General features: G+C 38.4%; 1 protein-coding gene across 1 annotated transcript in view; it reads left to right on the forward strand.

Annotated features, from left to right (window-relative positions):
• NKTR (natural killer cell triggering receptor) overlaps positions 1–16948 on the forward strand; it is a 78334-nt gene that overhangs the window by 33891 nt on the left and 27495 nt on the right. Inside the window, exons 7-11 of the mRNA XM_065398195.1 lie at positions 4234–4263; positions 7134–7279; positions 10425–10647; positions 11336–11494; positions 15946–16033. Of these exons, the coding sequence (XP_065254267.1) occupies positions 4234–4263; positions 7134–7279; positions 10425–10647; positions 11336–11494; positions 15946–16033 (646 nt within the window). The remainder of the gene's footprint in view (positions 1–4233; positions 4264–7133; positions 7280–10424; positions 10648–11335; positions 11495–15945; positions 16034–16948) is intronic.

Genomic DNA, 16948 nt, shown 5'->3' on the forward strand with positions numbered 1-16948 from the left:
CACAGGAATTACATGTCTACTTTTTCATGCTGATAAATTAATTCCTGGTAGAATTTTAACATTTCAGAAAGTAACATTTCTGAAGCGCAGTGACATGTTTTGTAACAAAAATAGAATAAACATCTTTGAACTCCTGAGTGAAGAAGAAAACTCATTTTGAGGGTTGTGCTATATGATGATTGTTACAGCCACTTCTGTATATTACCAATGGCTAATTGGAAACCGTTAATTACTAAGCTTTTCGATTAAGGTCTTATAATGTGAGTATCCCAAATAACATTCAGAATTTTTCCATTATTACTACTTTGAAGTAAAATTTTCTATTTAATTTTATTTGTACTATTTTACAGTAATAATGTTTTCACCCCTCAGCTCACAGAGAGCCGAGAAGCTACTAAACTACTAAATAGATCAAAGGGGATTCAGTGTTTTTGACCACAGTCTTTCAAAATGCTTATACGTGCTTAATTTTAACACATGAATAATCCCATTGACTTGCACAACTCACATGAGTAAAGTTAAGCACATACTTAAGCACTGCAGGATCATGGCCTATGTGTGTAAAGGCAGAGTAAAAAAAACCCTGCTCTTTGTTTAGTTGTTAATTTGGAGATTAATTTAACTAAGCAATATTTAGCTGTTCAGTGTATCTTCTTTATTTCAAATAGGTTAATTGTATTACTGAAATAATGCTGCAGTTTTAGAAATATGTCAAAACAAAAATGTAAAGTCATACGGTAAAAATACTTCCTCTGTTTGCATCTTCAAGCTTGATCTCCTTGTTAGATTTCTAGTTAAATGATTGCGCTCCCTTGCTTTTTAGTGATAGTGTCTATTTTCCCATTTTAAGGGAAACTTATTAACATGAGAGAAGTCTTAGCCAGTTGCTGGAACTTGTGAAAGTGTGAATTTACAGATTTCTAACATTTTACTGGTAAATCAGTCGTTTTCAGTATCTTATTTATATAAGAAATGTAGTAGTATGGCATCCTATAAAGTATAGAATTAGGACTTGCTTCAGTAAACCACTTAAACACCTGTGTAACTTTAAGCATCTGAGTAGTCCCATTGAAATCACTTACTCATTTGCTAAATTATGCTTGTTTTCAAGTGCTTTGCTGGATTGAGGATTTAATAAGGGTATGAGTGGATTCCATTTTCACAGCGGTTTGTCTTTGTAATTCAGTGCTCAAGCAGGGCATTTCTTTAGTGTTTAAAAACAAAACTTGTTCTAGCTTTCCAAATACCTTTTTGTTCTATAGAAAATTTAGAGCCCTCTATTTTTAAAGCATCCTTGTTTTGCATACACTCTGAAAATATTAATTTTAAATTTGTATTTTAATAAAACAGACTCAATTTTGTTTGAAAATGTATTACAATTTATTTCTTGCCATTTTTGTGTAAAATTTACAGAAACAGTGTTACATCGTGCGCTCCAAAGGTAATGTCTCATTCCTCTAAGGCTCTGTCCTTTTTTTCTTTTCTTCTCTTCCTGTTTTTCTCGTTCTTTCTTGTCTTTTTCTGATCATGTTATTATGTGCATTGAATCCTGTGTTAGTGCTGAAGTCCTTTTAAGAATACAAATAAACTTGCTTTATCAGAAGGATTCTCTTCTGTGTGGCAATAATATTTTAAATCAATTTACTGGTTATCTTCACTGACAATGGTTACTTTTTTCTGTAATTATTAACTTGGATAATACTCTCTCTTATATGGCAGTTTTTGAAGTTTGTTTAATTGTTAGTAAAATGAAGTTATGTAGAAATACAGTTCTCTATATGAAATTAAATGTTTCTTGGGGAATGAATTCTATTCACAGCTGTGGATAGACAGAGCCTACTTCTTGTCTTGAAAAGTGATAGTGCAAGAAATGAGACAGATGAAATTTCAGAGTATTCTTCCTATGGAAATATTATCTGACCTTAAAAAAATTAACTGAAATATAATAAATCTAATTTTAAGTAGTCTTGCGAGGAGATATTCAGCGGCACAACGAACAGTTAGGCACCCAGATTCCATTAAAGGCTTATGTGTTGTTCACCTAACTTCCATTTGTGCATTTGAAAATCTCCCCCGTGACTTTTTCCTATTTTCGTTTCATGAGCAAGCAAATGAGGAAAACCGTTTATCCATTTTGGCAGACTTAAACTGCCAGTGAAATAAGGGAGGAAAAACCTCTAGATGGGTTTTGCCACAATGGCTGCCCTTTTCTTTATTAATCCAAGCCCCAGTTCAACAAAGTACCTGAGCCCATCTTAGTGCTTTGCCAAATCGGTATCAACGTCTTTCTTGTCACTCAGTAGTCACTAGTATATTCATTGTGTTTTAAACTGTTGCATATTATTTTCTTGACTTCTAAAAACTAAAAGTATACATTTCAGTGCTGGTTTCACTAAAGTATCCGCTTGTTTCAATTTCAATCTTTTAGAACAGTTTTATAATTAAACCTGGTTAAAATAAAATATTTACTTGGATGTAGATTGTTAATGTAATTAATTTTTTTTGTTTATCAAACTACAATGGCCATAAGAAATTGCTTATCCGTAGTAATATATTTCATCGAGAAAGTAAGATAGATTTATTTTATGAACGAACAGAAGGGACATGCAACACAGTAAAGAAATTAAATGTCTTCCATGTAAGCAGCTCTTGTCTTGGAGTTGCACTAGAATGGTTTTCTGCACTATGTAATGTGGGGAAGGAAGGGAGTGGTGGTGTTTGGACACGAATAAAGGTGAGGCATGAATGTTTTGTAGTTCCATCTTTTGGCAGGTGTGATCCAGAGCTGCAACACCCCATTGATTTTATTGGACAGAATCATGGCCGCCAATTTAGTTTTGAACCGTCTGATTAAAAAGTAACTTTTCAATGATAGTTTAAGTACTGAATCCTTGATACCAAGTCTGCTTTAATGAAACCTCAAATGGAACATCTACTCTGGACCCCCCATGATTTGAAAAGAATTGGTGGAAGGGGCATAGAAAGGGAAAATCATGATTTCTGTGGGTTCAGAGAATAATTTGAGAAAAGAAATTAAAGTACAGGTCATGTTGATATTCTAATGAGTAAAATTAATGTGATGGTGGTGGGTTGTTTTTTTAAATGATGTCCCTTGTTGAATTTCTGTGTCTAAATAGCGCAGTTTTGCTTGCATCTTTTAATGCAGCCTTGCTTTGAACAGAGTGAACTTGGATGCAAGTATTATGTCATGATAGTGTTTCTGAACTTGGAAGTAATTTCCTTTCCTCACTGGGAGAGAATTTAAAGAGTGACTCCAATCCTTTATGATAAAATTAAATGTCTTTTACAAAATTGTTTGTCACATCTTTTTAAATTAATATTCTGATCTTGAAGGGAAATAAGAAATGTGACAGACGTAGCTCTGTTTTACTGGATGTAGTGCAGTGACTGTTTCTCTGTTGGCTCCTATACACCCAGCTATTTCTAACCTAAATGAATGGAGGTATTTTTATGAGGCATTAATCATGGATAATGTTAGCATCTCTTACTATACAGCTGATTCCTTACCCAGCAGAGCAATCTGCTGCTGTAGACTTAATATGTGAGGCAGTATTGTAGTCTTGATGTTCTATCTAGATGTATTGTTTTGGAAGCTGATTCATGGAGCCAGCAAAATAGAAGGAGAATGAGAAAGTAGGAAAAATGTGCTTTCCTGTATTGTAACTCCTGTTTGTTTTTTTTGTTTTTTTGTTTTTTGGGGGGGAGGAGGAGTTGGTTTGTGTGTTGCGTAATAGAATTCACTTCAAAATAATAGTTACATTCTTGTACTGTAATAATTTCAGAAGTACTTCACCCACTTTTTTTTATTGCCAAATAGTATAGTGTTTTATCTTCAAAAATATTACCATGAGATGTCTTGGAGTATATATTTATTAATATACATTCATTAATGTATTAATTAATACTTGAAAAAATTGTTTATTGCATATCTATGAATATTGCATGCATGTAATGAGATTTTTTTAAATAGGACTTATAAATGTTATACTCGTTAACGTAAATTAATTTTTATACTAATGTTCACAATTCCCTGTACTTAATATGATTTTAATCTTTATTTAGACTTTTTTATCAAATTTTTAACTGGATTTTTTTACTGTTTTTTGTCTTTTACCTTCACTTTTTTGTTTACTCTGCCATTCTACTTTTTTACTTCTTCATCTGAATCCCTGATTTTTACCATCATATCCATGTTGATGTATGTCAAATTAGAACAACAAAGCCTGCTCCTCATCTTGATGGGTAAGAATTCTATTTTTAACTTGTACAGTTAATAAAATTCTAATATTCAGGAATAAGTACTTCACATCTCAATTGAAGGATGGACAGAACTTAGAAACAAAAAATAATTGGTTGGTAGAAAAATGTGGCAGAGGTTTGCCATTTCAACTTTTTTGGCTATCTTTACACAATAACCTACATAGTTATAGAGGGTCCTGTGGCACCTTTAAAACTACGATACCCACACAAGGAAATAAAGAAACAGATCAACAGAGCCAGACGTGTACCCAGAAGCCTCCTACTGCAAGACAAGCCCAAAAAAGAAACCAACAGAACTCCACTGGCCATCACCTACAGTCCTCAGCTTAAACCTCTCCAACGCATCATCAGTGATCTACAACCCATCCTGGACAATGATCCCTCACTTTCACAGACCTTGGGAGGCAGGCCAGTCCTCGCCCACAGACAACCCGCCAACCTTAAGCATATTCTCACCAGCAACCACGCACCGCACCATAACAACTCTAACTCAGGAACCAACCCATGCAACAAACCTCAATGCCAACTCTGCCCACATATCTACACCAGCAACACCATCACAGGACCTAACCAGATCAGCTACAACATCACCGGCTCATTCACCTGCACGTCCACCAATGTTATATATGCCATCATGTGCCAGCAATGCCCCTCTGCTATGTACATTGGCCAAACTGGACAGTCACTACGCAAGAGGATAATGGACACAAGTCAGATATCAGGAATGGCAATATACAAAAACCTGTAGGAGAACACTTCAACCTCCCTGGCCACACAATAGCAGATGTAAAGGTAGCCATCTTACACCAAAAAAACTTCAGGACCCGACTCCAAAGAGAAACTGCTGAGCTCCAGTTCATTTGCAAATTTGACACCATCAGATCAGGATTAAACAAAGACTGTGAATGGCTATCCAACTACAGAAGCAGTTTCTCCTCCCTTGGTGTTCACACCTCAACTGCTAGCAGAGCACCTCACCCTCCCTGATTGAACTAACCTCGTTATCTCCATACTGATTTATACCTGCCTCTGGAAATTTCCATTACTTGCATCTGAAGAAGTGAGGTTCTTACCCACGAAAGCTTATGCTCCCAATACTTCTGTTAGTCTTAAAGGTGCCACAGGACCCTCTGTTGCTTTTTACAGATTCAGGCTAACACGGCTACCCCTCTGATACTTGACTACATAGTCATGAATGTCATGTAGTCATGAATTTTGTTGTCAACCTTTGGGCCTCTGGGTTTAAAAATATAAAAATAAAATTATAATAAAATTATTTTTTGAAGTGTCTTCCATATAGCTAGTATCCACAAATACTTTAGAGTCACTGCAAATATTAATTATGGGACTAGAAAATGGGAGGAAGAATTTAGAAGTCATTGTGCTCTAATGAATAGAGAGTAAAGAATAATCCCAGTTATATTGCTGATTTACCATGTGTCTTTGGGCAAGCCCTTTAACTTCTGTTTTAGTTTCCTGTCTAAAAAGTTGATAATGATTTCTCACTGCATATCAGTAAGGTAGGTAATAAGTTTGTCAATGCCTTGAGATATCAAATACCTAAACTGAGTAGTTCTCTCAATAAAGGCAATTTAGAGCCCTACGAACACTCCGCATGGTGCCTCCATGATCCCATTCTTCCCTGGCTTGTCAGTGCCAAGGGCAACCCACACAGCTGTCTGCTGGGTTGTAATTGTGCTCCTCTTTCAGCAGGCTGTGCTTTCCCTACCTTTCTGAGCCTTTATACCCTTTTGCCAGGCAGGCTGGGATCTGATAAGGGACTCTTTTAAACACTCAATGGGTGACACGCAGTTTTTGGGGGGTGTATGCAAAATATTTCACTGAATCGTGTCTCCTTTAGCACCTCAGTATGTTATATCCGATAGAGAAGAGCTGCTGTTTCTAGGCATTGGGATGCCCTGTGTCTTTAAGGACACAGCCCTGGGAAGTGGGTGCTTAGACAAATGGTCCTATGAGAGGGGAAATAAAAAAGGCCCCCTGCCACCCACCCTATTTTTGCAAACACAGCAGGAGGCTCACTCCATCGGGATAACTATTCTCCCCACCCCACCCCTCCTTGTGCCAAGGATTTGCCCTCTGCCATAGTCTGGCAGCGCCACAACTCTGGACTTAACCCCGACTCATCCCCACCCCATCAAAGGACGACGGGGAGCTGAGGAGCAGCTTCAGCCCCAGGGCCCTGAGCAGCAGGAGGAGATGGGGGAGTGCCATAGTCACCCGACCCATGGCAGCAGCTGCCTAGCTCTGGCTTCTGGCCTCTGACCTGGCCAGAGGCAAGACCTTGCAGGGGGCGGAGGAGGAGGCAATGCCAGCACTTAATTGAGGAGGGGGGGCGGTTCACAAGAGGGGCAGAATCTCGTGGCGAGGGAGGGTGCATTCCTCTCTCCCTGCCCCCCTCTCCAATTTTCTGTCTAGCCCACCTCAGCCCCTCCAGTGAGAAGAGGCTGGCGCTGCCCCTGATTGTGATTAGGAGCCAAATTCTGGCCTAATAAAGTGCACATGCAAAGGTGGATTTGTTTTCCAAAGCTGCTGTTGACGTCCAGAAGAAGCTATGCATGGCATGACCCTCTTTTTTATTTTTTTTTTATTTTGTTTTTAGTGCATGAAATCCTTACATTTTTGATAACATCATGTTGGGGAGGGGGTTGTTTTTTTGTTTTTTGAAAGATGGTTTTACTGACCCTAAATTTTGGACATAAACAACCTGGTAATACAGATGGAACTGAATTCTTCCATGTAAGAATATGACTTTCAGTCTATGAAGAAGTCAGTGGAGAAGAGTCCCAGCTATACCTAAACAATTGTACTTTCTGAATCTTGTATTTCTGCAGTGTACATGTTGTCTTTGGACTGGTTATTTCTGGTTTTGAAGTAATAGAACAAATAGAAAATCTGAAAACTGATACTGCAAGTAGGCCATATGCAGACGTGCGAGTTATTGACTGTGGGGTGCTTGTTACAAAATCAGCAAAAAATGGTAAGCAAACCTGTTGTTGCTTGAAACACATTGAAAGTTGTCGCGTGCAAAGAATACAAAATTTTTACTTATTTCTAAAAACTTACAATGGTTCTCTGGCATTTTAATTTGGATTTAAAGTTGTCTGAGAATTAGATTTTTTTTTTTCTAAACTGAAGATTCTCTCACTTGAAAAAGGGCACGCCCATTTCCTGTCAACATTGCTTACATTTATTTTTGTGAACTGCCATACTGAACTTGAATACTAATTTCTTTCCCAGTATTTGAGAGGTAGAGCTTTAAATATAGTCCTTGGTACTGCACAAACTATAGACCTTTCAGGATACCTGAGCTGTTAACATTAATTTCATGACTAGATTTATGTTAACAGAATTTTTTCCCCTTAAATCATCGGAGGAAAATGTATGAGGATCAAACTTTACTGGGTATCCCATCATTTGTAAAAAATTTTATCCAAAGCACCACTGGAAATTTGTATAGGCCAAGATTTGACCTTTTTCAAAATTGTTAAAAGATGGGGGTAGGCCTACGGATTCTAAATATTTTCCCATCCATCCCCTTCCTTTCCCGCAACCAATTCTCCACAACTTAATTGAACTTAACCAAAACCACTTGCCATTTTAGTGACAGACACCAAAATAAGATATGCAGACTTCCTCAATGCTCTGCAAAACACTTGTGCAAAGTACATTCTTGCTGGTGTCAATGAAATTGTTTTTACATGCCAAATAAACTAAAGACAGTCAGCATAGGTTTCGGAATTACCCACAATAAACTACAATAATAAGCTTGCCAAATTGAAAAAGGACAAAATTGATTTTGTGAATTTAAACTGAGTCCCTTTAAATTTTGAGTGAAATATAAGATTTCATAATTTTTTTTTAAAATGGTGCAAACGTTTAAAATTGTGAAGAGTTATGGATTGAGAGACTACAGATGGGCAGACAATACAGCAAAAAATATTTCACATGCTACTGACCCCAGGAAAAAAGATGGAGGGATTTTTGAATTGGAGGGAAAGTCTTTCTTAACTGGCTGCTGGTTCAGTGACTTCCTTCTGTCTTCTTGTGAAAATGAGCAGAGATTTGTTGAGTCTTCCTGGCTTGGTTGGGAAAGTGAACACCAAGTCTGAGAGAGAGGAGAAACACTCTCTCTTGAAGCTTCACTTTCAAAGGGTTAGAACAAAGAGACTTTGGTCTTGTTGCCTGAGGGACAGCTTACAGTATTCCTACAGGAGGAGAGGGGAGGAGGGTGACATTCCCTTTTGTGAAGGTTTCCCCCTAGTTGATTAGGTGTTGTCCTAGAGGGTAGTGGACAAATTCTCTACAAGTATGAAGATGAATGATAGAGCAGACAGCTGTGGTTTCTACGAGAAGAGGTGTACATTGGGACTGAGTCTGAGAGTCTTGATATTGATTTTAACATGTAACTTGTGGGTTGCTCATCTAAGATGTTTTTGTCAAAAAAAAAAAAAATCAGATGACTGTGGACAATCCTTGTTCATCTTTCTCTTTGTCCTAGGAAGAACCAGTGACATGAAGTCACAATATTGCAAATTAAAATTTATTTTAAAGTAAGGCTGTCAAGTGATTAAAAAATTAATTACAATTAATCGTGCAATTAAACAACAATAGAATACCATTTATTTTAAATAATTTTGGATGTTTGCTACATTTTCAAATACATTAATTTCAGTTACAACGCAGAATACAAAGTATACAGTGCTCACTTTATATTTATTTTTGATTACAAATATTTGTGCTGTAAAAAACAAAACAAAAAAATTTCAGTTCACCTCATACAAGTACTGTAGTGCAATCTCTTTATCATGAAAGTTGAACTTACAAATGTAGAATTATGTAAAAAAAAAAAAAAAAAAGTTTTATTTTTGAATGCAGTGTGAAACTGTAGAGCCTACAAGTCCACTCAGTCCTACTTCTTGGTCAGCCAGTCACTCAGACAAACAAGGCTGATTACAATTTGCGGGAGATAATGCTGCCTGCTTCATGTTTACAATGTCACCTGAAAGTGAGAATAGGCGTTCACATGGCACTGTTGTAGCTGGTGTTGCAAGTTATTTACACGCTAGATGCGCTAAAGATTCATATGTCCCTTCATGCTTCAACCATCATTCCAGAGGGCACGCGTCCATGCTGATGATGGGTTCTGCTTGATAATGGTCCAAAGCAGTGTGGACTGATGCATGCTCATTTTCATCATCTGAGTCAGATGCCAACAGCAGAAGGTTGATTTTTGGTGGTGGTTTGGGTTCTGTAGTTTCCACATCAGAGTGTTGCTCTTTTAAGACATCTGAAAGCATGCTGCACACTTTCATGATAAAGAGATTGCATTTCGGTACTTGTATGAGGTGAATTGAAAAATACTATTTCTTTTGTTTATCATTTTTACAGTGCCTATAGTTGTAATAAAAATAATATAAAGTTAGCACTGTGCACTTTGTATTCTGTGTTGTAATTGAAATCAATATTGAAAATGTAGAAAAATATCCAAAAATATTTAATACATTTCAATTGGTATTCTATTGTTATAAGTGCTATTAATCACAATTAATTTTTGAGTTAATCGCGTGAGTTAACTGCGATTGACAGCCCTATTTTAAAGTAACTACAAAAACATGGTTTAATTTGTGTAATAGTCCTGTTCATATGACCAAATATCCACACATTTACTTATTAAAATTTCTTTATAAAACACTTATTTGTTCATATGGCAAGCTTTTCATCTTGTTCTCCTGTACTATAATTTGTTTATTGAAATATTAAAAAATCCTCCTGTATTACGTATAATTGAAATGTTGGTTATAAAGTGGTACACTCTGTTTTTTAGGGCAGAGAGATGTAAATTGGAGAGCTGTATAGTTCACTTGGTAGAAACTGAAGAATTTTACCGCACCCATCCTTACTCTGATTTAAAAAAATATTATACTTCAGGTTAATCATTTCATTGATACTTCATTCATTTAATATGTATGGTCTGAACACTTACTTAATGTAATTACACATTTAAGTGTCCTGTTTCTTTTCAGTTATGGCTAATCGGGAAATAAGGGAGTTGATGATGATTGTTTTTAGTTTATACTCTGCTCTTTTGGAGAATAATGTTTTTATAATAGTCTTGTCTTAAGTTTTAGAGAAAAAGAGGAAAGCATCTACTCACTCAGAAGCTTCAGATTCCTCCTCTAGCTCATCAACCTCTTCAGAATCTTCATCGGAAAGTGAAGTTGAAAATGAGAAAAGTAGAAGAAGAAAGCGTAAGAGAAGAACTAAAATTAAACAATCAAGAAAGCGAAGAAGGGAAGAGAAAAAGAAAGAGGAGCCAAGGTGCAAACGGCTATCAAACCAAAGAGGGTGACTAATCTGTTAAGAATCCCAAAGAAATCATGTCTGAAATTACCATGTTAATTATATAGGTGCTTTATGGAAAACATTATTAAGGTGTATTTAATTCTGGAAGTTTGATTTTGTTCATCCTTTAAAATTAAAGTCAAGTTTACTGTAGATTTAATTAAAGACTCTTTACTAAATAATTATAGAGAAGCTATTAATAACAAGTAATAAACTGCATCTCTGCACACTGAAAAGTCATTTGGGACATAATATGTTTACATACATTGGGAAGGAGAAACTAATGCATGGAGACAAGATTTAATTATTTGCGATAGTTTTTAAAATAGAGAAAAATTTCCTGTACTGTTAAGGATACTCATATTAAAATGTGATATTTATTTTCAATTATGATTTCCTATATTTTAGAATACTAAGATACCTGTTGACACTGTAATAAGTTAACTGATGATCCAAGAAGGAAATATAACCTTTGTCTGTTAAATGTGAAAGGAGCCTTGTTTCTCTAGTTCTTTGATAGCTTGACTTGTAGATGTTGGCATAAAATTAAATGAGTTAACAATGTGATAAGGTTGTATATGTCACTTAAGGTTATTTTTTTGAAATCAGTTTTGATAATCTGTGCCTCTTTCAGCCTAGGTTTAGATAATAGTTTTGCTTTGTAAATTGCTTTTTTTCCCCCCCTCCCCAGCAGCCATTCTGACAAGAGTGATGTAAATGAGAGAAAATCAGTTGACTTGAGCACAAAAAGGGACAAACCTGTGGTTCGCCCTGAAGAAATTCCGCCAGTGCCTGAAAATAGATTTTTGCTGAGAAGAGATGTGCCTGTTGTCAAAGTAGAATCTGAGCCGTAAGCAGCAGATTTAACCTTTTTTGTTACACTATAGTATTAACTTAGTGGGGATGTTCTTTCCAAAAAGGATTTTCTGTTCTGACTCTTGGAGGGCCACCCAGTGGTGAAAGTAAGGTTCTTAAACATTAAGTAACTTAGCTGCTTGTAACATTCTCCACTGGAATTTCCACTTCAGCCTGTGTCTCTAATCTCATCAGATCGAATCTTATGTAATAACTAGGGCTGTCGATTAATCGCAGTTAACTCACACGGTTAACTCAAAAAAATTAATTGTGATTAATTGCACTGTTAAACAATAGAATACCAATTGAAATGTATTACATATTTTTGGATGTTTTTCTACATTTTCAAATATATTGATTTCTATTACAACACAGAATACAAATTGTACAGTGCTCACTTTATATTATTTTTGATTACAAATATTTGCACTGTAAAAATGATTAAAAAATAGTATTTTTCAATTCACCTCATACAAGTATTGTAGTGCAATCTCTTTATCGTGAAAGTGCAACTTACAAATGTAGATTTTTTTTTTGTTACATTGTTTTGTTTTTGAGTGTAGTTATGTAAAACTTTAGAGCCTACAAGTGGACTCAGTCCTACTTCTTGTTTAGCCAATCGCTAAGACAAACAAGTTTGTTTACATTTACAGGAGGTACTGCTGCCTGCTTCTTATTCACAATGTCACCTGAAAGTGAGAACAGGCGTTCGCATGGCACTTTTTGTAGCCGGTGTTGCAAGGTATTTACGTGCCAGATATGGTAAACATTCGTATGCCCCTTCATGCTTCAGCCACCATTCCAGAGGACATGCTTCCATGCTGATGATGCTTGTTAAAAAAACAATGCGCTAATTAAATTTGTGACTGAACTCCTTGGGGGAGAATTGTATGTCTCCTGTTCTGTTTTACCCGCATTCTGCCATATATTTCATATTATAGCAGTCTCAGATAATGACCCAGCACATATTCGTTTTAAGAACACTTTCACAGCAGTTTTGACAAAACGCAAAGAAGGTACCAATGTGAGATTTCTAAACATAGCTACATCGCACAGCCCAAGGTTTAAGAATCTGAAGTGCCATCCAAAATCTGAGAGGGACGAGGTGTGGAGCATGCTTTCAGTAGTCTTAAAAGAGCAACGCTCAGCTGTGGAAACTACAGAACCTGAAGCACCAAAAAAGAGAATCAACCTTCTGCTGGTGGCATGTGTCTCAGATGATGAAAATGAACATGCTTCGGACCGCACTGCTTTGGATTGTTCTCGAGCAGAACCTGTCATCAGCATGAACGCATGTCCTCTGGAATAGTGGTTGAAGCATGAAGGGACATATGAATCTTTAGCGCATCTGGCACGTAAATATCTTGCGACGCCAGCTGCAACAGTGCCATGCGAACGCCTGTTTTCACTTTCAGGTGACGTAAACAAGAAGCAAGCAGCATTATCTCCCGCAAATTGTAACCAAACTTGTTTGAGCGATTGTCTGAAGTGGGACTGAGTGGACTTGTAGGCTCTAAAGTTTTATACTGTTTTATTTTTGAATGCAGTTATTTTTTTGTACATAATTCTACATTTGTAAGTTCAACTTTCATGATGGAGATTGCACTACAGAGCTTGTACTATGTCAGGGGTAGGCAACCTTTCAGAAGTGGTGTGCCGAGTCTTCATTTATTCACTTTAATTTAAGGTTTCGCGTGCCGGTAATACATTTTAACGTTTTTTAGAAGGTCTCTCTCTATAAGTCTATAATATATAACTAAACTATTGTTGTATGTAAAGTAAACAAGGTTTTCAAAATGTTTAAGAAGCTTCATTTAAAATTAAATTAAAATGTTGATCTTACGCCGCCAGCCTGCTCAGCCCACTTCCAGCCTGGGCTTCTGTTCACCTAGGCCGGCAGAGGGCTGAGCGGGGCCTGCGGCTGGGACGCCGGCTGGCAAGGGGCCGGCAGCCGGGACCCCAGACCTGGGGGGAGGGGGGTTCAGGGATCAGGGCAGAGGGCTCGGGGTGTGTGGGGGGGTGCAGGGCAGAAGGCTGGGTGTGTGGGGGGGGTTCAGGGGTCAGGGCAGTGGGGATGTGGGGGGGTTCAGGGCAGAGGGCAGTGGGGCTGTGGGGGGGTTCAGGGTCAGGGCAGATGGCTGGGGTGTGTGGGGGGTGCAGGGCAGAAGGCAGGGGGTGGGGGGTGCAGGGCAGAAGGCTGGGTGTGTGTGGGAGGTTCAGGAGTCAGCGCAGAGGGCTTGGGGGTGCGGGGGGGTGCAGGGCAGAAGGCTGGGTGTGGGGGGGGAGTTCAGGGGTCAGGGCAGAGGGCTGGGGTGTGTGTGGAGGTACAGGGCAGAAGGCTGGGTGTGGGGGGGTTCAGGGCAGGGGGCTGGGGTGCTCCCGCCCCCTGCCCTGAGCGGCTCAGGGCAGGGGGCTGGAAGGGATATGCCCCGTCCCACCCCCTTCCCCAAGGCCCCGTCCCTACCTCTTCTCTGCCTCCTCTACGGAGCAGGGAGCACGCTGCTACTCGTCCCCCTCCCTCTCGCAAGGGCGATCAGCTGATTGGCGGCAGGGAGAGGGAGGGGGAGGAGGAGGGGCAGGAAAGCACCACGCTGGGGGAAGAAGCGGGAGAGGGGGGAAGCTTGGCTGCTGCAGGATCAAGCTTCTGCCTCCTGCCCCCGCAGGGGAGAGCGGTGGGCGTGGGGCCTGAGTGGGGCTGGGGGCCGGGACACACCCCCCCCCCATCGCTCTCCCCTGCGGGGGCAGGAGGCAGAAGCTTGGTCCTGCGGCAGCCAAGCTTCCCCTCTCCCCCGCTTCTTCCCCCAGCGTGGTGCTTTCCTGCCCCTCCTCCTCCTCCTCCTCCTCTCACCAGGCAGGCAGCAGCGTGCCACTCAAAATCGGCTTGCGTGCCGTAGGTTGCCAACCCCTGTTCTAGGTGAATTGAAAAATACAATTTCTTTTGTTTTTTACAGTGTAAATATTTGTAATAAAAATATAAAGTGAGCACTGTACACCTCGTATTCTGTGTTGTAATTGAAATAAATATATTTGAAAATGTAGAAAACATCCAAAATATTTAAATAAATGGTATTCTATTATTGTTTAACAGCACAATTAATCACGTGATCAATCTAGATTACTTTTTTTAATTGCTTGACAGCCCTAGTAATAACTTTACATTAAGGATCCTAAATGTGTTACAAACCTAAATTGAAATATAACAATACAAATAGATCACTTCATCCATTGCTTCTGTATGAAACCCCAGGATAAAATGCAGTAATTGTTTAGCAGTGCATAGCAATATAACAGAGTAGTTTAAGAGGGAAAATTAAGTATTACCTTTCCAATTTAAACTGTAAGAGCAATTTGATTTCAGTCTTGTGATCAGTTGGAATTTGGTCAAGACCCTGATGTTAATATTCTTCTCCCTATTTTCCAAAAAAGCTATCTTTCTAGAGAAACCAAACAATCATGAGTTTGTAAAATAGTTTCAAATTAAATATAATAGAAATATTATACAAAGTTTGAATGTTCTTTCCTATAGCATACTCTGTGTAATGGGCTGAATGGCTTAATATGCAGTACTGGTCAATCATCTACAGAGCCTGTTTACATTCAAACAATATTCATGAATGTAATAAAGTTGACAGTATCAGATAAATCACTGCTTGAAATGATAAATCATTTCTTCAAGCTTTGACAACTACTCATTTCTACTGAGCATACTAAAGTGTATTTACAGGAATGTTGAATTGCCTTTCATTGCTAAAAATCATTAGAACTGATCAATTATCCATAGGTGGTAATCTAGTGATGCCCCTTAGGGCTTGTGTACATGAATATTTAGTTTGTGGCGAGCTGGGATGTAATTCTATCTCATGCTAGCTTGCTGCACGGTAAGGGTCAGTGTGGACCGTCCTGATGTGCACTTACAATTCTCTAGTGTGCATTGTCAGGGTTCACATGGACCCTAGTGTGTGGCAGGCATAGCGTGGGTTAGATTTACACCCCAGTTTGCTGTGAACTAAATGTCTGTGTAGACAAGCCCTTAAAGTAATATATTTGTGGATGCGGGAATCCGGGCATTACTCAGTGCACATATGATTAGCAGACAGGTGATAAAAAATGACTGTGCCCTAGAAAAAGGGTGCATTGTTCTAACAGATCATTTTGCAAGTTCATTAATAAGTCATCATTATTTACTGTAGATAGTCTAATCTTGTTAGCTGGGTGAAAATTACTATGGTAGTGATCCACCTTTCATAGGGAAGCTATCTATTGTTCACTTATTTTTTTTTTTCTCATAATATCGCTTTCTCAGTACACTGACTTTCAGTGTTCCAATTGGTTTTATTGGACCTCTTGGTAAATATTTTTTACATTATTAGCTTAATGATGTATGAGGAACAAATTCATATTTTTATTACTGTGTTACAATAAACCCATTTTTTCTTCTTATTTTAGGAAACTTCTTGACGTTGCACCAGTTTTGACTGACCAGAAGCCGTCAGTCTCTAAATCTGGAAGAAAAATTAAAGGAAGAGGAACAATAGTATGTATATATTTCTCTCACCCCTTCCCCTACCCACCTCCACTTCCCAGAGTTTTAAATTACTCATATGGTTTGCATGTGATTTTATTATAACTGAGGTTGAAGGACCATAGCTTACTTGGTTGGTGTGTCGAAATGTTGCAGCAAAATTAAAACTGTATTTGTTAAATCATCAAATTTTTCTACCCCTCACACTAAAAACAGGCTTACCTATTAGATTGATGGGAAAAGCAGGATGTTTGCCCCTTAGTCGTGAGTGGGTATCAAAATCACTTACGGATGAAATACTTAGAGGGTAAATAATACCCGCTAGATTCATCTCCTAATCACCGCTGGATCCCAACTTATGGCACCCTGGACGATAGACTACAGGAGCAGCCCAACACAATGACAATAGCTGCTACCTCTCTCCATTTGCCAGAGAGCAATAGCCTTCATTGAACCCCAGGATTGTAAGGCGCAGAGATAAGGAAGTACTGTCTCTTTTTTGCCTTTTGTTATGATGGCTGTTGATCATGTCTCCAGTTATAGTAACTGTACCCTTCTGATTACTGTATATATGTAGTCGAGAAAGTAGAGTAACATTGTTGGGGGTCTGAGGATTCAGTGGTATGGGGGAGGGATCTTTGGATGTTTTAGCCTTTCAGTCTCTATTTTGATGGGTTTTGCTAGCCAAAGTAAGAGACACATGTAGTTGTAGGTCAGTTGGTCAACATAGGTCTCATCTTAGATGCACTGTGCAATGAGTTACATGAGCCACAGGTGAAGTGTAATGTTGTTTAATGCAAGGTCAATATCTCAGAGTCACATTCACCTATAATTTAGTCATGAAAGTTGAAATATTGGAAGGGGTTCAGAGAAGAGCTGAAAGAATGGTTTGAGGTCTAGGAAAAACATGTTTTATAATGAGACATG

This window comes from Emys orbicularis, chromosome 2, assembly GCF_028017835.1.
Source record: "Emys orbicularis isolate rEmyOrb1 chromosome 2, rEmyOrb1.hap1, whole genome shotgun sequence".
Classification (NCBI taxonomy): Eukaryota; Metazoa; Chordata; order Testudines; family Emydidae; genus Emys; species Emys orbicularis.